This window comes from Rhipicephalus microplus, chromosome 6 (assembly GCF_043290135.1).
Source record: "Rhipicephalus microplus isolate Deutch F79 chromosome 6, USDA_Rmic, whole genome shotgun sequence".
NCBI classification, from domain to species: domain Eukaryota; kingdom Metazoa; phylum Arthropoda; class Arachnida; order Ixodida; family Ixodidae; genus Rhipicephalus; species Rhipicephalus microplus.
The window spans coordinates 143,433,997-143,452,787 of record NC_134705.1 but is presented as its reverse complement, the minus strand read 5'-3'; the positions used below and the strand labels follow the sequence as shown (position 1 = coordinate 143,452,787).

Sequence of the window (18,791 nt, the reverse complement as noted above, 5' to 3'; positions counted from 1 at the left end):
TTCGCGAAGAGATATAATGAGGCCTGTGAAGGTACTTTTCTTTTCGAAAATTACAGTGTGACACTCCATCTCCGTCAAACTCCCTACGGGAGTTTTACGTTGGTGGGATTAAACTGAGTTCGGCGGTGGCCGTGTGACAGGGGTATTAGGCAGTGAAGCATACTATAGGTGTCTTGCAAATCGGGTGTTAAATTAGCGTGTCTGACTATTTGCAATCTCCTCTAGATGTGACACACCCAAGTTGAACTGCATTCAAAACTGGGAGTCTGCCACATCTGTGTACACATGAAAAGGAAAACGGGTCACGATTTTGAAACCATCATGAAACTTAAGAATTCCCAAAACAGAATATTAAATGCAGGGATATAAAAAGCCTTGAAGAAACACCTACACTTCAAGACTTTTCAAGGACTTCATGGGCGTGTGCACCCTCTCTGTATAGAACCACAGTTTAACCCCAAAGAGGGACATCTTATACTTTGATTACCAGAGTTTCTATTGAAAATAACAGGCACGTTATGTTCTTATACCAATGACACATTAAACAATGGGTCACAAAAAATTTATACATCACCATGTGAGCCGCAGTACTCTGAAATGTTTAATATTCCCCGCAATCTTTCCATCGAAACATGTTAATACATAGCGATGTAAACTGCGCCTCTGTCTATGCACTTAGTAATAGTATTTGCAGCCTTGGATTTCAAAAGTAAGAACGAGTTATTTCACTGTGTTTGGTCCACTTGAGGCTGCATGTACTATCAGCATTAAATGAAGCCCAAATAGCGGCAAGCCTTCGTTATGGTATAGTGCGTGCCGTCCAGTCATCGTGATTGACAGGCACACGCATCCTGTTCGGCAGTTCTGCGCATATGTGCGTGCCTGGCCACGGCGATAAGTTGGCAGCGCACACTATACCATTACGAAAACTTGCCGCTGTTCAAGTTTCATTTGGCACAGATAGTACATGAACAGGTATTAGGAGCAGAATGTGTTATTTCACTTTACACCTCATTCATGCCAAAATACATCTCTTTTCTGAATTAGCACATTTTTTTTTCATAATATTACATTACATACTGTACACAACTCTGCATGACCCTAATCAGGACTTGCAGTAGTGCAAAACGAACGAATTAATAAGTACCTGGAAAGTAGGTACAGGCCAGTGGGGGCAACTCTTCCTGCTCCTGCAAGGAACACATGCATGATTTCACTGCACAGGCATTTCATGAATTTATTAGGAGAGACTGATGGGCTCGGTATTATGGCATCATGAGCGATGCAGTGCAAAATACATGCACACACACCCAAATGTCGACAAAAAACACAGTAAGTCACAACTGAAGATATCATCAAATTATACAAGGCTTGCACTGACGTCAATGAAAATGGCATGCTGGAGCACCAGCATGTGGGTACGCGAAGTTTTCGATGTCGCACGGAAGTTCTTGGAACATCACATGCTGGTTATTTCTTATTCACGCACTGTGATGTTCTCGGCACACCATTTTCACATAGACACAACTTGTTTCTTATGTAAGCCACCATCATAGAGTCCCAGTTCCCTTCAGAGGCTGCGTCCATGACGTCACGTGCAAGCCATGTATATGATTAAGATCATAATCGAAGTTTGAGCTAGTTCTCTGTCAGTTTTCTTATTGGAAAATGAAATGCTTTTGTCACGGCAAGAACATGTTTTGAATTAACTTCTTGGGTTTAGTTATGTCTCATTTCCTTTTTGTTTTGCAATGATATCAGTCGAATAACGTGCAGTACCAACTGAAATTGGCCGACAGTCGGCAAACAAGTGGGCAGGGCTCGGCAACGATGGTTGCCTGCCAACCAACAATTGCACAAAGTGAAGCCCTGATTGGTAACCAATATCGCTTGCTATTTACTTGGCCGGAGACGTTCAGACAAAGGTTGGCAAGTGATGGGGAAATTGCTGGCACCCAATACTCGGGCGACCAAATGTGGTCAGTCGTTGGGCCATGCTTTGCTACCTACCACGTTACCCAGTTAACTATGGGCCAGCCATAAGCCAACATTGCATGGTATCCGTGGGTGCAATTCTTTTTTTCCCCACACACCGCGTATATCATTTCACGGTCAGCATAAATTTCTTGTTTGAGGGTTCAGCGTCGGTTTGTCAATGCACGAGATTATTGAATCCATCTGTGCACCACTTGCCATCTACAAGGTTGGCCTCAGGCATGTGTGGGCAGCCAGAGGTCGGCCCCGGCCCGTGTGAGGTCATTAACAAAAATCGCCCTCGGTCCAACCTTGTTGACCAAGCTAGGGACATGAACGGCTAGCTCGGCCATGCATGTTGGGCAAGCACCGAGCCGAGGTCGTTTTTTCAGTGGGGGACAACTCTTAGTTCTTACTCAACAACATGCCCCGTCTTGCCCGTCGACGTCCGTGAATAAAAAAAAAAAGAACAATAGCGCAATTACGTGCATAACTTCCAAGGGTTCACAACCTACTTCACGTAAAGCTTGTGAAGCTATAAATTCTCACAAGCAAACCACGGCTTCAATTTCAAATGCGGCCGAAGAACATGCGAATACCAAAAAACCCGTACCCAAACCTTGGCATGCAAATCCTAAACTGCGCGCCAGTTTCACACGTGAAGCGTAGGACTGCTGCACGCAACTACATCGCTCGCGAAATAACTAAATAAAAAAAAGCAATGGAAACAGAGAAGTGCCGTTCCGTGGCGATACCACGCACACTCGCAGCAATCGCCGCAACGGACAATGCAAAAATAATGATAAAAATTGAACGGCGTGCATGCACACAAGTGCCTGGGTTAAACGAGCGCGAAAGCAGGCACACGTCACGCACACATGTGTTCGCGTGTGTATGTACGGCTGTCCGAGATGTTATGGATTCGCAGTACCCAACTCGAACGGCGAAATTGTTTATATATACATGCACGAGCCTATTCCTTACACAGACTGCACGGTTTTAGATTTAGGCGCGCATATCGAGCGAGGCCTACAATTTGGGCGCGCACTCGCTCAGGACCAGTCGGCTCATCCGTCGGCGAGTGCTAGAAAAAGGTAACGATAGAGACCAACTCTAAAGACAAGAAAGAATGACTTACGTTGTTCCGGGTGACATATTCATTCGCGGCCCGGTTGTGAAGATTCTTGAGGACAGAATAGGTCAGCGCACAAGTCCGCCCATCGGTAGCTGCGATTAGCGTAAGCAAATAAGATAACAGATTAATACAGAATCAAGGTAGCAGAGTTATTTATTAGGCCCGACTGCTGCAAACAGTCATTGGTGTACACCAGCAATCAAAACTCTCGAAAGACGCGGCGCGATTCTTTAGCTGCGAACGGCGGATGAAGTAGACGCCAGTTAGTGCCCATTAAAGCAACAAAAAAAAACTCCAAACGCCACTTCAACGCCAAATGCCTCTAGAATTTCAATATTGCCCAACTGGAAAGAATGGGCCAGCTTAAATTTCAAGTTTTGGAGCTCACGCGCCCGACCGTTACGTAAGATGTCGGTTGTAAACTGGACGCTATTAAATGCCCGAACATGTTGGATCGCGCCCGGATGAGATAACGCTTCACAAAAAACTTACCTGACCGACGAAAGTATTCGTTCCCACGAATCACATTTAGCACGCTGGGACCCATCACCACCCCTGCTCGAAGTTTCTGCGATCTTTTGAGCCACAATTATTCACCAGAAACTCGCATCCAACTTCTATCCACTCAATCAAACGGCCGCACGAGATCACAGAATTTTTCGCGCAAAAAACAAATTAAGGCGGGTTTTCGCCGCTCGGCAGTCACGTGTGCGTGTGACGTAACATCTGTGGCGCATTTGTTGCAACGTAACTTTCGTTCAAAATTTTTGTACCTAAAATATATGTAAATAAAACTATTTAATTTATTTAAAATAAAATAAGGCATATTTTTTTAACAAATAGACATTTCTTTTTTTACGGAGCTGTGTTAATGCGGGACAGGTTGCGAGCCGAAGCTTTGTGAGAGCTGCGGGCGTGTTGCCGGTGTAAACTTCTACCAGTTTCAATTGATACGGTTTAATTTAACGATAACATAATGAAGGCGCCTACGCCGGTTGCATCTTCGACGGGTGGTACTGGCGACAAGTCAACTTATAAAGACAAGGATAAGCCGTCGCAAGTTCGCCAGAGCAACATCACCGCTGCAAAAGGTAATTTTGTGTGGGCGCACGTGCCTTAGGCCTACACACGCTGACACACGCGGACTCATCGAGATGTCTCGAGCTTTGTAAAGCTATTTGGTGCTCGGAAAATCCTAGGCGAGCATTCTTTAGGGACGAAGAGAAATAAATCGGAAAGTTTGGGAACTGTCTCGTTTCGTTTCACTTGTGTCTTGGGCGTTGAGCGGCGCTTAGTGGACCGACAACCCGGCGTTAGCCTTATAAGGCAAAAAAAGAGCAGTTACTCGACGTTCCACTAAATAGGGTTCAGATCTAGCCAAGTTGGTAAGAATTCATAGCCAGTACTAGCGAAACAGCGGAGCTAGTAGTATTTTAAGGTGTTCTTTTAATGAACGTTTTCAGGAAAATCCGCTCTCGTGTTCTCCACTCTTCAGTCCTCGTCAATTTTGCGCCGCACTACTTGTACTCGCTATGAATCCTCTGTGTTCGTATGTATATATCATCACCATCTGTGCGCTACGTGCTGCGCAAGTAAAATGCTGTTAGTTTGCGGTAACCGTTTCATGAACTGTCTTCATTGGTAGCGGCGAGCTTTTGCGAGTTGCCTTCCGAAATGACTTAATCAGGATTATATCGAATGCATGGCGAATGCCGCGAACGGGTGATGGGCAAGGAAAATTGCACTCGAGGTAGTTTTCCGCGTCTTAGTTTAGCCTCACCATGCACAACGAAGCAGCTTGACGCTAAGGATGCCTACAAAACTAATAATCATTTAAGTATGCAACTAGTTGTATTAGCAAACTACAGTCAGGTGACTACGTAATCTTTTTTTCTGGAAAAACCGCTTAGGCGCACCTTTAGCTGCCGCTTTGAGCATGTTTAGTAAATTCGACAAAGCGTGTGCACTGATAATAGTCGGGTACACTTAGCCCCGTTACAATGATCTGGCCATGTAAAGTGGACAATGTACGAATACAAACACGTCTGGCATCACAGAAAAAGGGACGTTGGGACATGAAACATGTCTCGAAAAAAAAAAAGTTACAAAGCATCTACTAGCCGGAAATTTTCCTTGCAGTGACTGAGAACGGGACAAGGAAGGCTGCGAGTATTGTAGAGCCCTTCAAGCCTCCACGTTTCATTCCTTGCATCTCGTTAACTTGTTGAAGGTCTTGAAGTTTTTTGAAATTTCAATGGGGGCTCTGTGCCCCCTTGGCTAAGGGCCGGCCAAGAGTAAAATCAGGTTCTTTTACAGTTCATCACATGACAAAAATAAAAACAGATCTCCAGCCAAAATTTAGAATTCAAAGATATGTTCCAGCTCCCGCACCAAAGTCGATCACTCTTGATGTTGGTGTGAAAAGCCAAAATATAGAGGTTCCAGGCACATGTCGCATGAACTTGCTTGGGTAATCGACGGATTAAAGACATCATAATAACGTAAAGGCAAAATGTAGCATCTATCTGCTTTGTGAAATTGAGTTTGGCAGAATCCCGCCTGGCTGAGGAAAGACAGACGATAGGAGCAAAGCATCAACCAAAGTAAAAATATACTCATAAAAAGACATTCCACTTCCCACATGGAAGGCTTGTTCACGTGGCTCCCATGTGGGAACTGAAACTAGCTGGCTTGTGCATGAACCAACATTCTTAGTAGACTGGTATTGTTTACTGTTAGCGTGATAGCGAAGGTTAAGGGAATGGCATTACAGTGCAGCAAACGCTCGTTGCGAATAGTGTCTTATAGTTTAGCAAGATAGCATTTACGTGCCCTAGCTGGGATGGTGGCGCCACCTATCGGAGGGTAGAAGAGAAAGAACAGTGAAGGAAAACGATATCTGCCTGTCTCATTGTGCAAAGCGTTGTTACAAGTTTATTTTAGTAATAATATAAGTAAGTAAATATGAACCACGCACCAAATGCGAAAACATTTGTTGCTGATTTGTTTACATCGGTTTTGTAGTTAGGCTTTCACACGCTCTAAATGGGAAGCTATGTTGTAAACTACACCAAATATATTTGTAATACTCGGTCGTCGAAGTTAACTGAAGGCAAGCAAAGCCACTTTAAACAGTCGTTTGCTGCGAACAAAGTGAATCTTTCAACAACTACGCCAAAATTGCTTCGAAGCGGGCGTCCGAAAGCGCCGCCATGTTTTACGTACACCTACGCTAACACAGTAACGTTAAATCTGAAAAATAGCGCATGTGTGGTAAGCGGTACGGGTAACGTGCATGTCTGCATATGCACATTTAGAACCCACTATCACGGAACGCCTAGTATTCCGGTAAGCCCGGTATACTATGACTGTCTATGATAGAGACTCCCTAGGCTTCTCTCGCACTGCGGTCTGGATGATTGAACTAAACAATTGGGCTTTTGAGCAAGGTTTCCCAGAAACACTCATGTGTGGAGGTTTTCCTTGCTTATTTTCTTAGAGAAAACTTGCTTAGCATAGTAATAGTCTTTTTTTGAAAGCACAACCTTTGGCTAATGTGGGACCCATTGTTCTTTGTTCTTGTCAAGTGATACCCGCACGTACAATTTTTTGGTTGAGTTTAGCGTTCAATTCTCCAGCCCAGTCTGCAGCCTTGTCAGATCATAATGTTGCATCTGATTTGATAATTTGCCTGACATAACCTTGCAGCTGTTGCCGATGCCATACGCACGAGTCTTGGACCCCGAGGCATGGACAAAATGGTGAGTACTTTTACTACATTTGACATATATGAGGATGCATAACTACCCATTACTAATATGCATTATTAACTGAAGGGGTACTGATCTAGATGCACAGCTTTTTGTAGGACACAATCGCACAAAGCCAAGAGAGGCATGGTAAAAATTATGTGTTTGTAACGGAAGTATGACATATCCAGTGAAACAGTGATATAAACCGCATGGGGTAACCAAAATATTCGTGACATTCAAAACTTGTACTACTAAAAAAATATGGAAAATTAGCCTGCAACAGAAGAGTTCTTGTGCACATCTTTATTTGTTTTGCAGGACTGTTGCAAAGTCGCGCGTCACCGATCATACCTGCACTCGTAAATATCCGGCTCGTGTGCGTGTAATTCGTGAACCACTTGTACTGCAATCGGCGACAGCTAGCAGCCCCATCCAAATCTTAGTACGCCCTTCTGCATAACACGGAACCACTGTGGGGAAAGAGATGCAAGGAAGGCCTTGATGCCATAGATGACGGCTAAGGGTTTAACGTTCGTGTCCGCACTATTGCCTATCCAACAATCGTGCATGTTGAGAGGCCTTGCCTTCATCCACATCGTCCTCATCTGCTTGCAGTCCGCGGCCACCTTTGATAGAATGTCTGATGCACAAGGACATTGTTTGCATGGACGTGGCTAGAGCTGTATTCGCAGAACGCATTCATGCCAACTCTTTCGATGTTGTCGCAACGTGCAAAGAACAGGACACATGGCTTCCTTTCGACATTGGAGGTTTTTAGTTTGACGTTTTTACGCTCCGCTTAGCAGCTAAGCAGCGGAGCGGGAACGCGAGTGCGCTTGCACCCTCCGCTAAGGCCTTAAGCGGGTTACCGGAGCGGGGAATACGGTCCGCTTATGAGCAGCCTTAGCGGAGCGCGGTGCGTCGCTGCCGTTTTTGCAAGCGGAAGGGGGACAACCCGCGCGCCCTCTCTCGTGCGTACAGCAACTTTGCTCATTTCAAGATGGCTTGTTCCGGAGACGGCACGCTTTCCGTGAGTGCTGCAGCTTCGCCGTAACCTGCCCAGCGCAAGCCACGAAAACACAGTTTCAACGGTGAAAAATAAAAACGCCGCCATCACACACGCGTCAAAAGCGCAAACAACACACAGTGAATGCTTGCAATGGATCTGGATCGGAACCTTGCTGGCTTTTGAGCGGCTACTATCAAGTCAGAGCTTGCTTCTTTGTCAAAAAAATAGACAGTTAAGACATTGAAAGTGGATATCTAAATACTTCATGAAAAGATCATTGTTACGTTATTGTTTTGCTTTGTATAGGGGAAAAAATGTTTTTTATTTTGTTTACCGACGATGAAAATGACCAGAGGGCGCTGCAACTGCGAAAGTTCCGCTTCGCTGCCGGCAACGAACAACTAAAAGAGGAAAATCAGCCGCCGCTCCGCTGCGGCTTCGCGGGTGCTCCCGGAGCGGAGCGGACCACAAAAACGGCAAACTAAAAACCTCTATTAACAGCAAGGCTCTATTCACATACAAAAACAAAGCGCAAGAGCAGACGCGCAACGTCGTCTTCCTCGAAAAACGCCAGAGACTGCCGCTCGTGATGCTGGCTTCTTCGTCCTTTTGTTTACGGCTAATAACCGTGACATTAGCCTCCCTCTCAAGAAGGCATCGTCCCGATGCTTCATCATCATGGCGGAAGGGTTTGTAGTCACTGGCAGACCACGGGTTCATTCCGACAAATAAGGTTTCATCCGAACCACGTGCACAACTTCTGGTGCATGTCTTTGATGTCTTGAACAATGGGGACTGTCGGGAATCACCTCATAGTTAACATCACTGAGACGACGGAGGACTTTATACGGCCCAAAGTACCGTCTCAAGAGTTTCTCCCAGAGGCCACGACGGCGAACTGGAGTCCAGATCCAAACTTTCTGTCCTGGTTCATAGCAGACAGGTCGGTGACGAAGATTATAGCGCCTTGTGTCATACTCCTGGTGGCGACGAATACGTACGTGGGCAAGTTGGCGGGCTTCTTCAGCAGGCTGAGTTATGTAGTTTGCACTTGTGTCAACGCCATCACTTTCATAGGGCAACATAGAGAAGACTGAATGCTATCATGCGTGTTGTCTCTTGCTGTGCCGTATTGTAAGGGAAAGTGACGTAAGGCAGTATCTCGTCCCAGTTTTTATGTTCCACATCGACGTACATGCAAAGCATATCCGTGAGTGTTTTGTTCATACGTTCCGTCAGACCATTTGTTTGTGGATGGTATGCCGTTGTGCGCCGGTGAGATGTTCCACTTAGATTTAAAACTGTGCGTAATAGCTCGGCTGTGAACGCTTTTCCTCTGTCAGTTATTACTACAGATGGAGCGCCATGCCTCAGGACTTTATTCTCAATGAAGAACTGGGCTGCTTCACTTGCTGTGTCCCGCTCCAAAGCCTTGGTTTCGGCGTAGCGAGTAAGATAGTCTGTGCTGTGGCTACAATTATCCATTTGCGACCAGCAGCCGAAGTTGGAAATGGTCCTGGAAGATCCATTCCGACTTGAGCGAATGGAGTTTCCGGTACATCAATTGGATGGAAAAGCCCTGCTGGTTTAACGGCTGGCACTTTCCTACGTTGGCACTCAAGACAAGTCCGAACGTGCTGTTGAATGGTTGCCGTCAGTTTCGGCCAGTAATACTTCTGTCTCACTCGGCATAGCGTTCGTGTGTGACCTAAATAACCGGATGTTGGTTAGTCATGGCGCGCCTCTAGTACTTCTTTCCTGAGTGGTGTTGGGACGACAAGTAAGTAGGTGTTGCCGCTCGGAGAGAAGTTCATCTTCGCAAACAAAACGATGCTACCCCTCTTGCGAAAAGCGTTGGCATAGCAGATGTGGGTCCCTCTTAGAAATCATTAAGGCGTTGCAACTCGGGATCGTCACGTTGCTGCTGTACGATTGTAGACGCGTTGACTACACCGACAAACGCCGCATCGTCATCATCTTCAGCATTCGCATCTTCTAATGGGGCGCTAGAAAGGCAATCGGCGTCTGTATGTCGCTTTCCGGATTTATAAACTATAGCATATCGAATTCTTGAAGGTTGAGGCTCCAACGCGCCAATCGCCCTGACGGGTCCTTTATGTTCGTCAACCTACAAAGCGAGTGGTGATCGCTGATGGCTTTAAACGGGCGGCCGTACAAATATGGACGAAAGTTCATGACCGCCCACACCACCGCAAGACACTCTTTTTAAGTGGTAGAGTAATTCTCCTCTGTACGAGAGAGAGTCCGACTTGCATAAGCAATTACTCGTTCAGCGCCATCTTGACACTGAATGAGCACAGCGCCTAAGCCGACATTGCTGGCGTCGGTGCGGACCGCTGTCGGAGCGTCATCGTCGAAGTGACCGAGAACTGGCGAGCTTTGAAGCATTCTCGCAGCTCGTTGAACGCTTCCTGATGCTCTTTACCCCACACAAACGTGACGTCTTCTCAGGTGAGTTGTGTTAAAGGTGATGCAATACGCGAAAAATTCTCAATGAAGCGTCGGTAATAGGCGCACAGGCCTAAACATCGCCGCACTGCCTTCTTGTCTGATGGCGTAGAAAAACTTGCAACAGCGGCTATTTCGTCTGGGTCAGGCCGTACACCTTCACTGCTGACAAGGTGTCCCAAGAAAAGGAGCTCTTCGAAGCGAAAGGGACATTTTTCTGGCATGAGTGATAGTCCGGCCGATCGTATCGCTTGAAATACCGCGTGTAGTCTCTTCAAGTGCTCGTCAAATGTCGCTGAAAATACAATTACATGGTCCAAATATACCAGGCACGTTTGCCACTTTAGACCTGTCAGGACTGTGTCCATGAGCCGCTGAAACGTTGCCCGTGCTGCGCACAAGCCGAATGGAAGAACTTTAAACTCATAAAGACCGTCGGGTGTCACGAATGCTGTTTTTTTTTTTTTTATCTCGTTCATCAACTTCTATTTGCCTATATCCGCTCCGTAAATCCATCGGAGAGAAATACCGGGCATGGCGTAGTCGATCGAGAGAATCGTCTATACGAGGCAGCGGGTAAACGTCCTTTTTCGTAACCTGATTGAGCTTGCGGTAAGCAACGCAGAAACGTAAAGTGCCATCTGTTTTCTTCACCATTACTACCAGTGATGCCTAAGGACTTTTTGACGGCTGAATAACGTCATCCTAAAGTATCTTTCGCACCTGACTTTCTATGGTCTCACGTTCCCGCGGAGCTACTTGGTATGGGTTCTGCCGTATGGTTCTGGTCGTTTCATCCGTAATTATGCGATGTTTCGTCAACGGCGTTTGGCGAACTTTGGTCGTCGAAGAAAAACAGTCCTAAAACTCATTAATAAGCTTCCGAAGGCTTTGCTTCTGCGGGGGCAGTAAACTTGGGCCAACGTCGACGGATAGAGGGGCAGACCCGGTGACATTGGCTTTCTCCACAGTCGCGCAGCCTGCAACCTCAATGAGCTCCTCGACGTACGCGACTGCCATACCTCTTGCAAGATGTTGCTCAGTACTGAAGTTCGTAACCAGAACGTGCGTGTGTCCGCAAATGAGGCTTACGACGGCTCTTGGAACAGATAGGCCATGCTGAATAGCAATGCTGGAATTTGCTCAGCGATGTGGTCGAGGTTGCCTGGGTGGTCGCATGTTACAGCTACGAGAGTACTTGAACGGGGTGGAAGGGTCACGTGATCTTCAAAGACACGCAGGTGTTTACGCTGCTGGTCGTTACATCTCATATCTGAAACTTGATCCGGAGCCATCAAAAATCTAACTGACCTGTCTGGAATGTCTATGACGGCGCCATATTCACAAAGGAAGTCCATCCCCAATATCAGGTCTTTGCAGCACTTGGACAAAATCACGAACGTGGCAACGCAAGCTGAATCACCGATACTAATTCTGGCAGTGCACTTTCCAGTCGGCGTCATCAGTTGGCCCCCCGCGGTTCTTATGTTGGGCCCCGTCCATGACGTTTTAACTTTTTTTTAAGCCAATCGGCAAGCTTTCTGCTCATGATAGAGAAATCTGCGCCAGTGTCTACTAGCGCTGTCACAGGGCGTCCGTCTAGGTAAACAGCTAGGTCGGCGCGATTTCCTAGGGGGTCGGTGGCGTTGCATCGTTCTTCGTATTGTCGTATCGAACTGGTACTGGAAGTATTGCAGCATCTTGACGAGTGGCAACCTTCCCTCCAAAGGTCGCAGCTGTTAGTTTCCCTGATGAGGGCTTGGGGACCTGCCCTGGACAGCGTTGGCGTAACTACGACGGTTCGGCGAAGAGCTCGGCGGGTTCGACGATACAGAGCGGATGGCTGTCTTTGCGGGTGCGCGCTGTCACGTCGGGTGTCGAAATGAGGCTGGGAAAAACTCGGCGCATAAGTCGGGTATTTTTGTTCACGATATGGACAGATGTGGTAAACATGTCCAGCTTCTCAATCGAAACACAGTGGACGGCTGTCGACTGGTAGGCACCCTCGGCGACCAAGTTGCATGTGTCGGCGGAGGGTAGAAAGGCGGGTAAAACGGAGTTTTGATAGGTGCGTTATATTGCGGCGCCGTCGTCATTGGCGGTGGCGGCGGTGGGTTGTAGACTGGTGCCGTCGGCGCGTTGTAAGAATGAGCCAGTGCAGACAAGTTGTGTGGCACTGGCGATGGACGACAGTTGGCTGCCGCATAGTTAATAGATCGCTGGGCTGGTAGTGATTCGGGCTGCGAAAATGCTTGCCGGATTTCCTGCCGCACAACTTCTCCAACCAAAGCCATTGCCGGTTCTTGCGGAGTCACAAGGAAGCTGCGGATTTCCTCACGAATAAGCTCACGCAGAGAACCGTCACGGCCGGCTGTCAGAGCAGAGACGCTGATTGAGGCACCGTTTGGTCGGTCGTAATAGCGACAGCGTTGCTGCAGTGCGCGCTCGATAGCTGTAGCCTCTTTGACGAATTTCGCAACGGTAGTCGGTGGATTGCGGAGAAGGCCGGCAAAAAGCTGTTCTTTGACGCCTCGCATCAAATGACGGAGTTTCTTGGCTTCAGGCATATCAGGGTCAGCCCGTCCAAATAGACGCGTCATGTCCTCCGCAAACATGGCGACACTCTCATTCGATTTCTGGACCCGAGACTCGATGAGTTGCTGAGCAAAGTCACAAGGATCGTTGTTTGCAAAGGTGCTGATAATTTGCTGCCGAAATTCATCCCATGAAGACAGCAATGCCTCGTGGTTCTCATACCACGTACGAGCGCTGTCCGCTAAAGCAAAGTAGGCACGTGAAAGCTTTAACTCGGTGGTCCAGCGGTTTGCCTTAGCGACTCGCTCATACTTGGCTAACCAGTCTTCGACGTCTTCATACGCCCCACCATGAAATGTCTCCGGAATCTGAGGCTGCTCAAAAGTCAGCTGGGTAGCGCCTGCAGTTGCCATTTCTCCAGGCGGAGTGCTTTGCAAGAAAAGTTCCAGGGGAATCACCTCAGGACTAAGGCCTCGCTGTCGGCGACTGTAGCGATGGACAGGGGTATCCACTGAAGGAACGGGTTCCGGTGTCGGACTTGAAGTGCCGGACCGCGGAGGAGTCCCGAGCATCAGTCGTAGAAGCCCAGCAGCTCCACAGGTGTCACAACGTGCAAAGAACAGGACACAAGGCATTCTTTTGACGTTAACAGCAAGGCTCTATTCAAATACAAAAACAAAGTGCAAGAGCAGACGCGCAACGTCGTCTTCCTCAAAAAACGCCAGAGACTGCCGCTCGTGATGCTGGCTTCTTTGTCCTTTTGTTTACGGCTAATAACTGTGACAATATTACCGTAAAATGTGCGAATTTTGACTGTGCTTACGATTTACGAATCTTGCCTGACTTTTACGAAAAATATTTTATTTCCAATAAAAAAAAACATTAGTAAAATAGCATGGCCTCAGCGACTGGCTACGGCGCATTGCCGTAGCTAGTTGCGGAGGCCACAAAGACAGCGTTGTGCTATATTCGACCACCAGGAGAGAACAATATGTATTGGTGCTATCATCATCGCACATCTGCGAAGTCTCCCGGATTTCGATCATTTCTTCCGTTTGTACGATTGTCATAAAGAAATCTCCCGAAAATCGGAATTTGTGTGAGAGATCTGTCCACAGTGACAAAAGGGTGCAAGTCAGGTCAAGGCTTTTTGCAAGCCCCACGCATATTATTTAAACAAATTTGAAAGGCATTCATCTAAACGTACACAGTTACAGTAGTGTCTCAGCGATGTGAAACTGCGGAAGCTCCGAATTGGAGAAATTTCCCATCGAAATTCATGTGTCCAATGGGCCAAAGTTCGAATGTTTTGAACGCTTTTCCGAATAGTGGCGTGGGATATGAACTTTAGTACCGAAACCGTCAAACGAAGGCCGATCGAGAGTAGCATGCTCGAAGCTTTGGAAGCACATGTGCGACCAACGCACGCACTATCTTCTACAGTGCGTGTGTCCGTCGTTGCTTTAACCGCTGTGGACGAAACCGTGATCGTTCGACACGATGGTGTATGGCGACGACATTACTGAAAGAACCCCGAAAGTGTGCATGCGGTCGACGCTCGACCAGTCAAAGCAACACTGCTTTCCGCAAACTCTGTGGACGAACCCTTGGCAGTTGCGACCATAGACGGCATAAAACAACTTAGTTTTGAAGGCACGTGGATTGAAAACAAAACTATTGTTTGCGGCCACCGCCGTGCACGAAACTGCGGTTGCGGCGATGCGATAGCGATCTACGAGCTCCAAGAGCACGTGGCTGACGTAGCAGTAGGATTAAAGGCAGTAAAGGCGTAGAAAAGGCTAGACGCGAGCAAAGCCAAAGCTTCCACCCGCGCTTTCGTGGCAGCCAGCTGCGCCGTCCCGCACATGTGAAGACAGTTGTTTTCATGGAAATAGATTTTTTTGCTGGTTATGGAGGGGGGGGGGTTGATGATGTAAAATTTCGGGAGCGTTTGCGCTCCCTTTTTGACTCTCACCTTAGTTTGGAACCCTGCCCTCGTGTATTCAGCCTCTCCAAGTCATTATGAGACCACAACACCGATGTTTGTACCCGTGTTTGAGACCCACCACCTCTGGTTTTTCGCAGTTTTTTTTTTTCCATGCCAAAAATGGGAGAAAATAATTCACTGTGTCGATTTGACTTATGGCGACAAAACATGAATATGCTTGTAGCTAAAGTCAAATCTATCGCAGGTACAAATGAAGTCGGTAACCCTACCCCACTCTGGGGTTTTACGAATTTCTCTGTTGCGAGGTTGGCAGGTATGAGAACGGCAGCAGCACTCGTCGGTGTGTTAGAAGATAGAAAAGATAGCACGTGCCAGTGTGATCTGTAATCTTGAAGGGGCCCTAAAACACCTTTTCAAGTAACAAAGGAATGAATTCGCTGGAAGAGCTTATTGCCTTACGAACTCAACGGGGCAAAAATTTTAAGAATCTGTCTAATGCGAGTGGAGTTACAAAGATTCGTCGCATGCTGCAATTGCATTCTCTCTTCTCTCATCTCCACGAAAGCGCTGGAAGCTATACAGGGAAGGATGGCAGGAGCAAAGAAAGTATGTCACCCGCGCCTCGTGACCTTGAGCACTTTTTTTTTTCTTCGAATGCGGCTTCTTCAGTGTGATAGCGTGCTTGTGTGACAAGTCCTGGCCTCCTTTGGCAATCTCTGCAACGGCCGAGCGCGCCATGTTCAAATTGGCCAATGGCTGATAGATGGGATTTCTACGAGTCAATTTTGAGCGTCTTCCGCCATTTGTAGACAGAAAAGGAAACAATTTTTAGCTGAGTTTGATCATTTGTTCTGAATTTCAGGCCGCGTGCTGAGCTAAAATATTTGGCTTGCGTGTTGTCCGGAGCCTCTACTACTGATCGGCAGCATTTTCTGGCCATGCTGAAAATGTGTTGCAGAGCCAAATTAAGATGGAGGCACATCTGGGCCTCCTAGGTACGGGCACACAGTCTAGGAGTCTGCAACACGTAGCTGAAAGTTAATTGTGGCCACAATTAAGAAATGTACTCTTCTTACACCACGATTCTGACGAATAGGCAGTGGGGCGCGCATTCCCGCACTTCCCGCCCCCAGACGCACTTGGCAGGTCTCGCGCGAGTAGCACCTCTTCGTACCCGCACGGTAGCATAAGGGAAGTCTCTTCACGACAACCCATACTCTGTTGCATTGCAGGCCAGTGGGTCTTGGCCTGGACCAAAGAAAAATTCATATCGCCCTAAAAGTCGTTCGAACCATGATCGTATCGCCGAGGTTTCATTGTAAAGAGAAATTGAAACTGATAAATAAACAAGTTGCTATGAACCATTGCAATGCTTTTTTTCAACATGTCCATTTGTTGGCTTTTCAGGGTAATGGATAGCTCTATACAATACATCACTAATTACCCATGTTGACTAGTCGTTCTCTGTACAGCACAGAGCGCAGATCTGTTCTATAGTGTTGCACCCCTCCCCCCCAAATCATTAAAAAAAAAAAAAAACGGTTGCAGTTGCAAGTGCATGCTGTAGATCTCTGATAACCTCCGTGCTAGCTGTGAAGCTGCACTGTCGTGAAGTTCTGGCTCCTTTTGGAAGCCTCCAGGGATTTTCAGACTTTCTAGAATGCGCAAAATTTTTGCGAATGTGTTGGTTGTAGAAAGAGCTTGTTTCACAGAAAAGCTGCTAATAGCGATAAGGTCGTCGGTTGTAAGTGATAAATCATGTTGTCCGTGACCGAAAAATTGAGAAAGGTGCAAATAAAATCAACAATGCAAAATCTTGGGTCTGAGGGGGATTAAACCCAGGTCGTCTGCGTGCCAAGTGAGTGTTCTACCACCCAGCTATGCATTTGCTTCTGAATGCAGTGAAAATAACTTCCCCTGCTTGGAAACTCGGTGAAAGTAACTTTGATGCTTTACAAACACACACGTTCTATATACCTTCTTCACAGTACAATAGGAAATATTACAGTATTAATGCGTGTTACAAGCGTACATTGCCATCGAGGGTCCGAACATGTGATTATCGTAATCTTTAAAGCCAGTCACCCATTCCAAAAGGCACACATGTTACTGTGCCTATTATCTTAAGGCTTATTCTCTTAAGTGGGTGCGTAGCAGCCCCGCTGCAGTGATCTGGTGGCTAAGGCACTTGGCTGCTGACCTGCAGATCGCGGGATAGAATCCCAGCTGTGGCAGGTGCATTTTCGGTGAAGGCGAAAACGCTGTAGGCTCATGTGCCTGTGTGCTTACTGAGGGAGTGATACCCGACTTGCAGCACCATGTAGTACAGTTAGGAATAAAAGACACCAGTGGTCCTTTCATAGAAATGGGGGTCTTGTGGTGTGTCATTTATAAGTGCACTCAACTATCTGAAAAGCAGGCATGTCTACAGTCAAACCTAAACGTAATGAATGTGAAAGGCATCGCAAGAGAGTTCTATATTTAAGTAATTCTGTATATAAAAGATAGTATACAAGTAAAATGTATCCAAAGGAATGTCACAACTGCTCAATAGACACAATAATTTGTTATATATGTGGGTTTGACTGTACATGTTTTAAAGCCATGGTGTGGTCTTCCTGTTTTAGGAATACTTGTTTTGTGGAAATTTGGCATTCATGTCCTTATTTCAAATGTGTACATATTTTACTAGTTAAATGCGCCATTTTTTATAGTATACCAATTTTGTCATGTGACTTGCTTCCTGAGCAAGATATATATATATATATATATTTTTGCTTTGGTAGCTATAAAGCAAATCAGCATTGTCTCGATAATCTGGAACGCAAAGTGAACTCCCGGTTTAACACCAACTTAATAACAAATGTTTCTTGTGCTGAACTGCTTATTCAATTGAGTTTAAAACATCTTGTTCCATTGCACTTAGTTTCAGATTATTGTGATATGCAGACTTGCTTTGCGACTTCTGCAATTTTAGAAGAAAATCATGACAGCATAAATACTTGATAATTAAAAAACTACATAGTGCATCAGAAAACAATAGTATATTTCCAGTGAGGGCATAAAAATGTATATTCTTTGAAAGCTCCATAAAAATTCATTCAAGTACAAAAAAAGTGTTTTGTAGCATGGTCTCCTCATAGAGAGGTTCATTTAGTGTTTGCTGTCGGTGGACTGTAATGGTTTTTGAGAGCTGATTGATGGTCACTGACTTTGTATAATGGACTAGTGATGTTACTACCCGTTTCAGATCCAGGCAGCCAACGGGGATGTGACCATCACGAACGATGGTGCCACCATATTGAAGCAGATGCAGGTGCTCCATCCAGCTGCTAAGATGGTAGGAACGTGCTCTACTACGCTCTTCTTTATATATATATGTGTCTGGGGGTGGGGGGGTGGGGGGGGGGGTGCTGTGTCAGTAGTCTGCATTGTTGCTGACTGCATACAGCTATGATTTTTAAGATGTCTGCAACCCTGGTGCAAGTGTGCATTCGGTACAAAGAGTAGGCTGGTGTCTCAGTACATCTTGAAAGCTAAACTTCTGAGCGCAGAAACTTTTATTGCTTGCTTGATTTTTAAAGGGTTCAATCAAGAATTTTTTTTTAAAGAAGTTCTCTAAATCGAGGTTTAGCTGTACTATCAGAAGAACCTTCTGTATTGACCTTCTCTGTTGATTCTAAGGTTTTGGAACATCTGTTTCATGTTTGAAGTCTCCAAAGTTTAGCTCCTTTGCTGTGTCTTGGTTGTCTATCGCTTTGCATGGCGTGACCAGGCTATGCGGCCTTGACTGTGTTTTGTGCAGCTGGTGGAGCTCTCCAAGGCCCAAGACGTGGAGGCCGGTGACGGCACCACGACCGTCGTGGTCATCGCAGGCAGTCTGCTGGACGCTGCAGCCAAGCTGCTTCTCAAGGGTCAGTTCAGCTTGGCACGCATTTAACCATAAATCGACTTTCATGCCTTTACGCA

The 18,791-nt window shown here is 46.4% G+C and overlaps 2 protein-coding genes across 2 annotated transcripts in view; one reads left to right on the top strand and one right to left on the bottom strand.

The window, feature by feature from the left end:
• l(2)dtl (WD40 domain-containing protein denticleless) overlaps positions 1–3,827 on the bottom strand; it is a 44,345-nt gene extending 40,518 nt beyond the window's left edge. The window contains exons 1-3 of the mRNA XM_037418740.2: positions 3,602–3,827; positions 3,113–3,201; positions 1,148–1,190 (exon numbers count right to left, since the gene is read on the bottom strand). Of these exons, the coding sequence (XP_037274637.2) occupies positions 1,148–1,190; positions 3,113–3,201; positions 3,602–3,656 (187 nt within the window). The 5' untranslated portion in view covers positions 3,657–3,827. The remainder of the gene's footprint in view (positions 1–1,147; positions 1,191–3,112; positions 3,202–3,601) is intronic.
• A 156-nt stretch (positions 3,828–3,983) lies between these two features.
• The window catches only part of CCT4 (chaperonin containing TCP1 subunit 4), a 38,746-nt gene continuing 23,938 nt past the window's right edge, over positions 3,984–18,791 (top strand). Inside the window, exons 1-4 of the mRNA XM_037418741.2 lie at positions 3,984–4,200; positions 6,818–6,870; positions 18,073–18,162; positions 18,628–18,736. Of these exons, the coding sequence (XP_037274638.2) occupies positions 4,086–4,200; positions 6,818–6,870; positions 18,073–18,162; positions 18,628–18,736 (367 nt within the window). The 5' untranslated portion in view covers positions 3,984–4,085. The remainder of the gene's footprint in view (positions 4,201–6,817; positions 6,871–18,072; positions 18,163–18,627; positions 18,737–18,791) is intronic.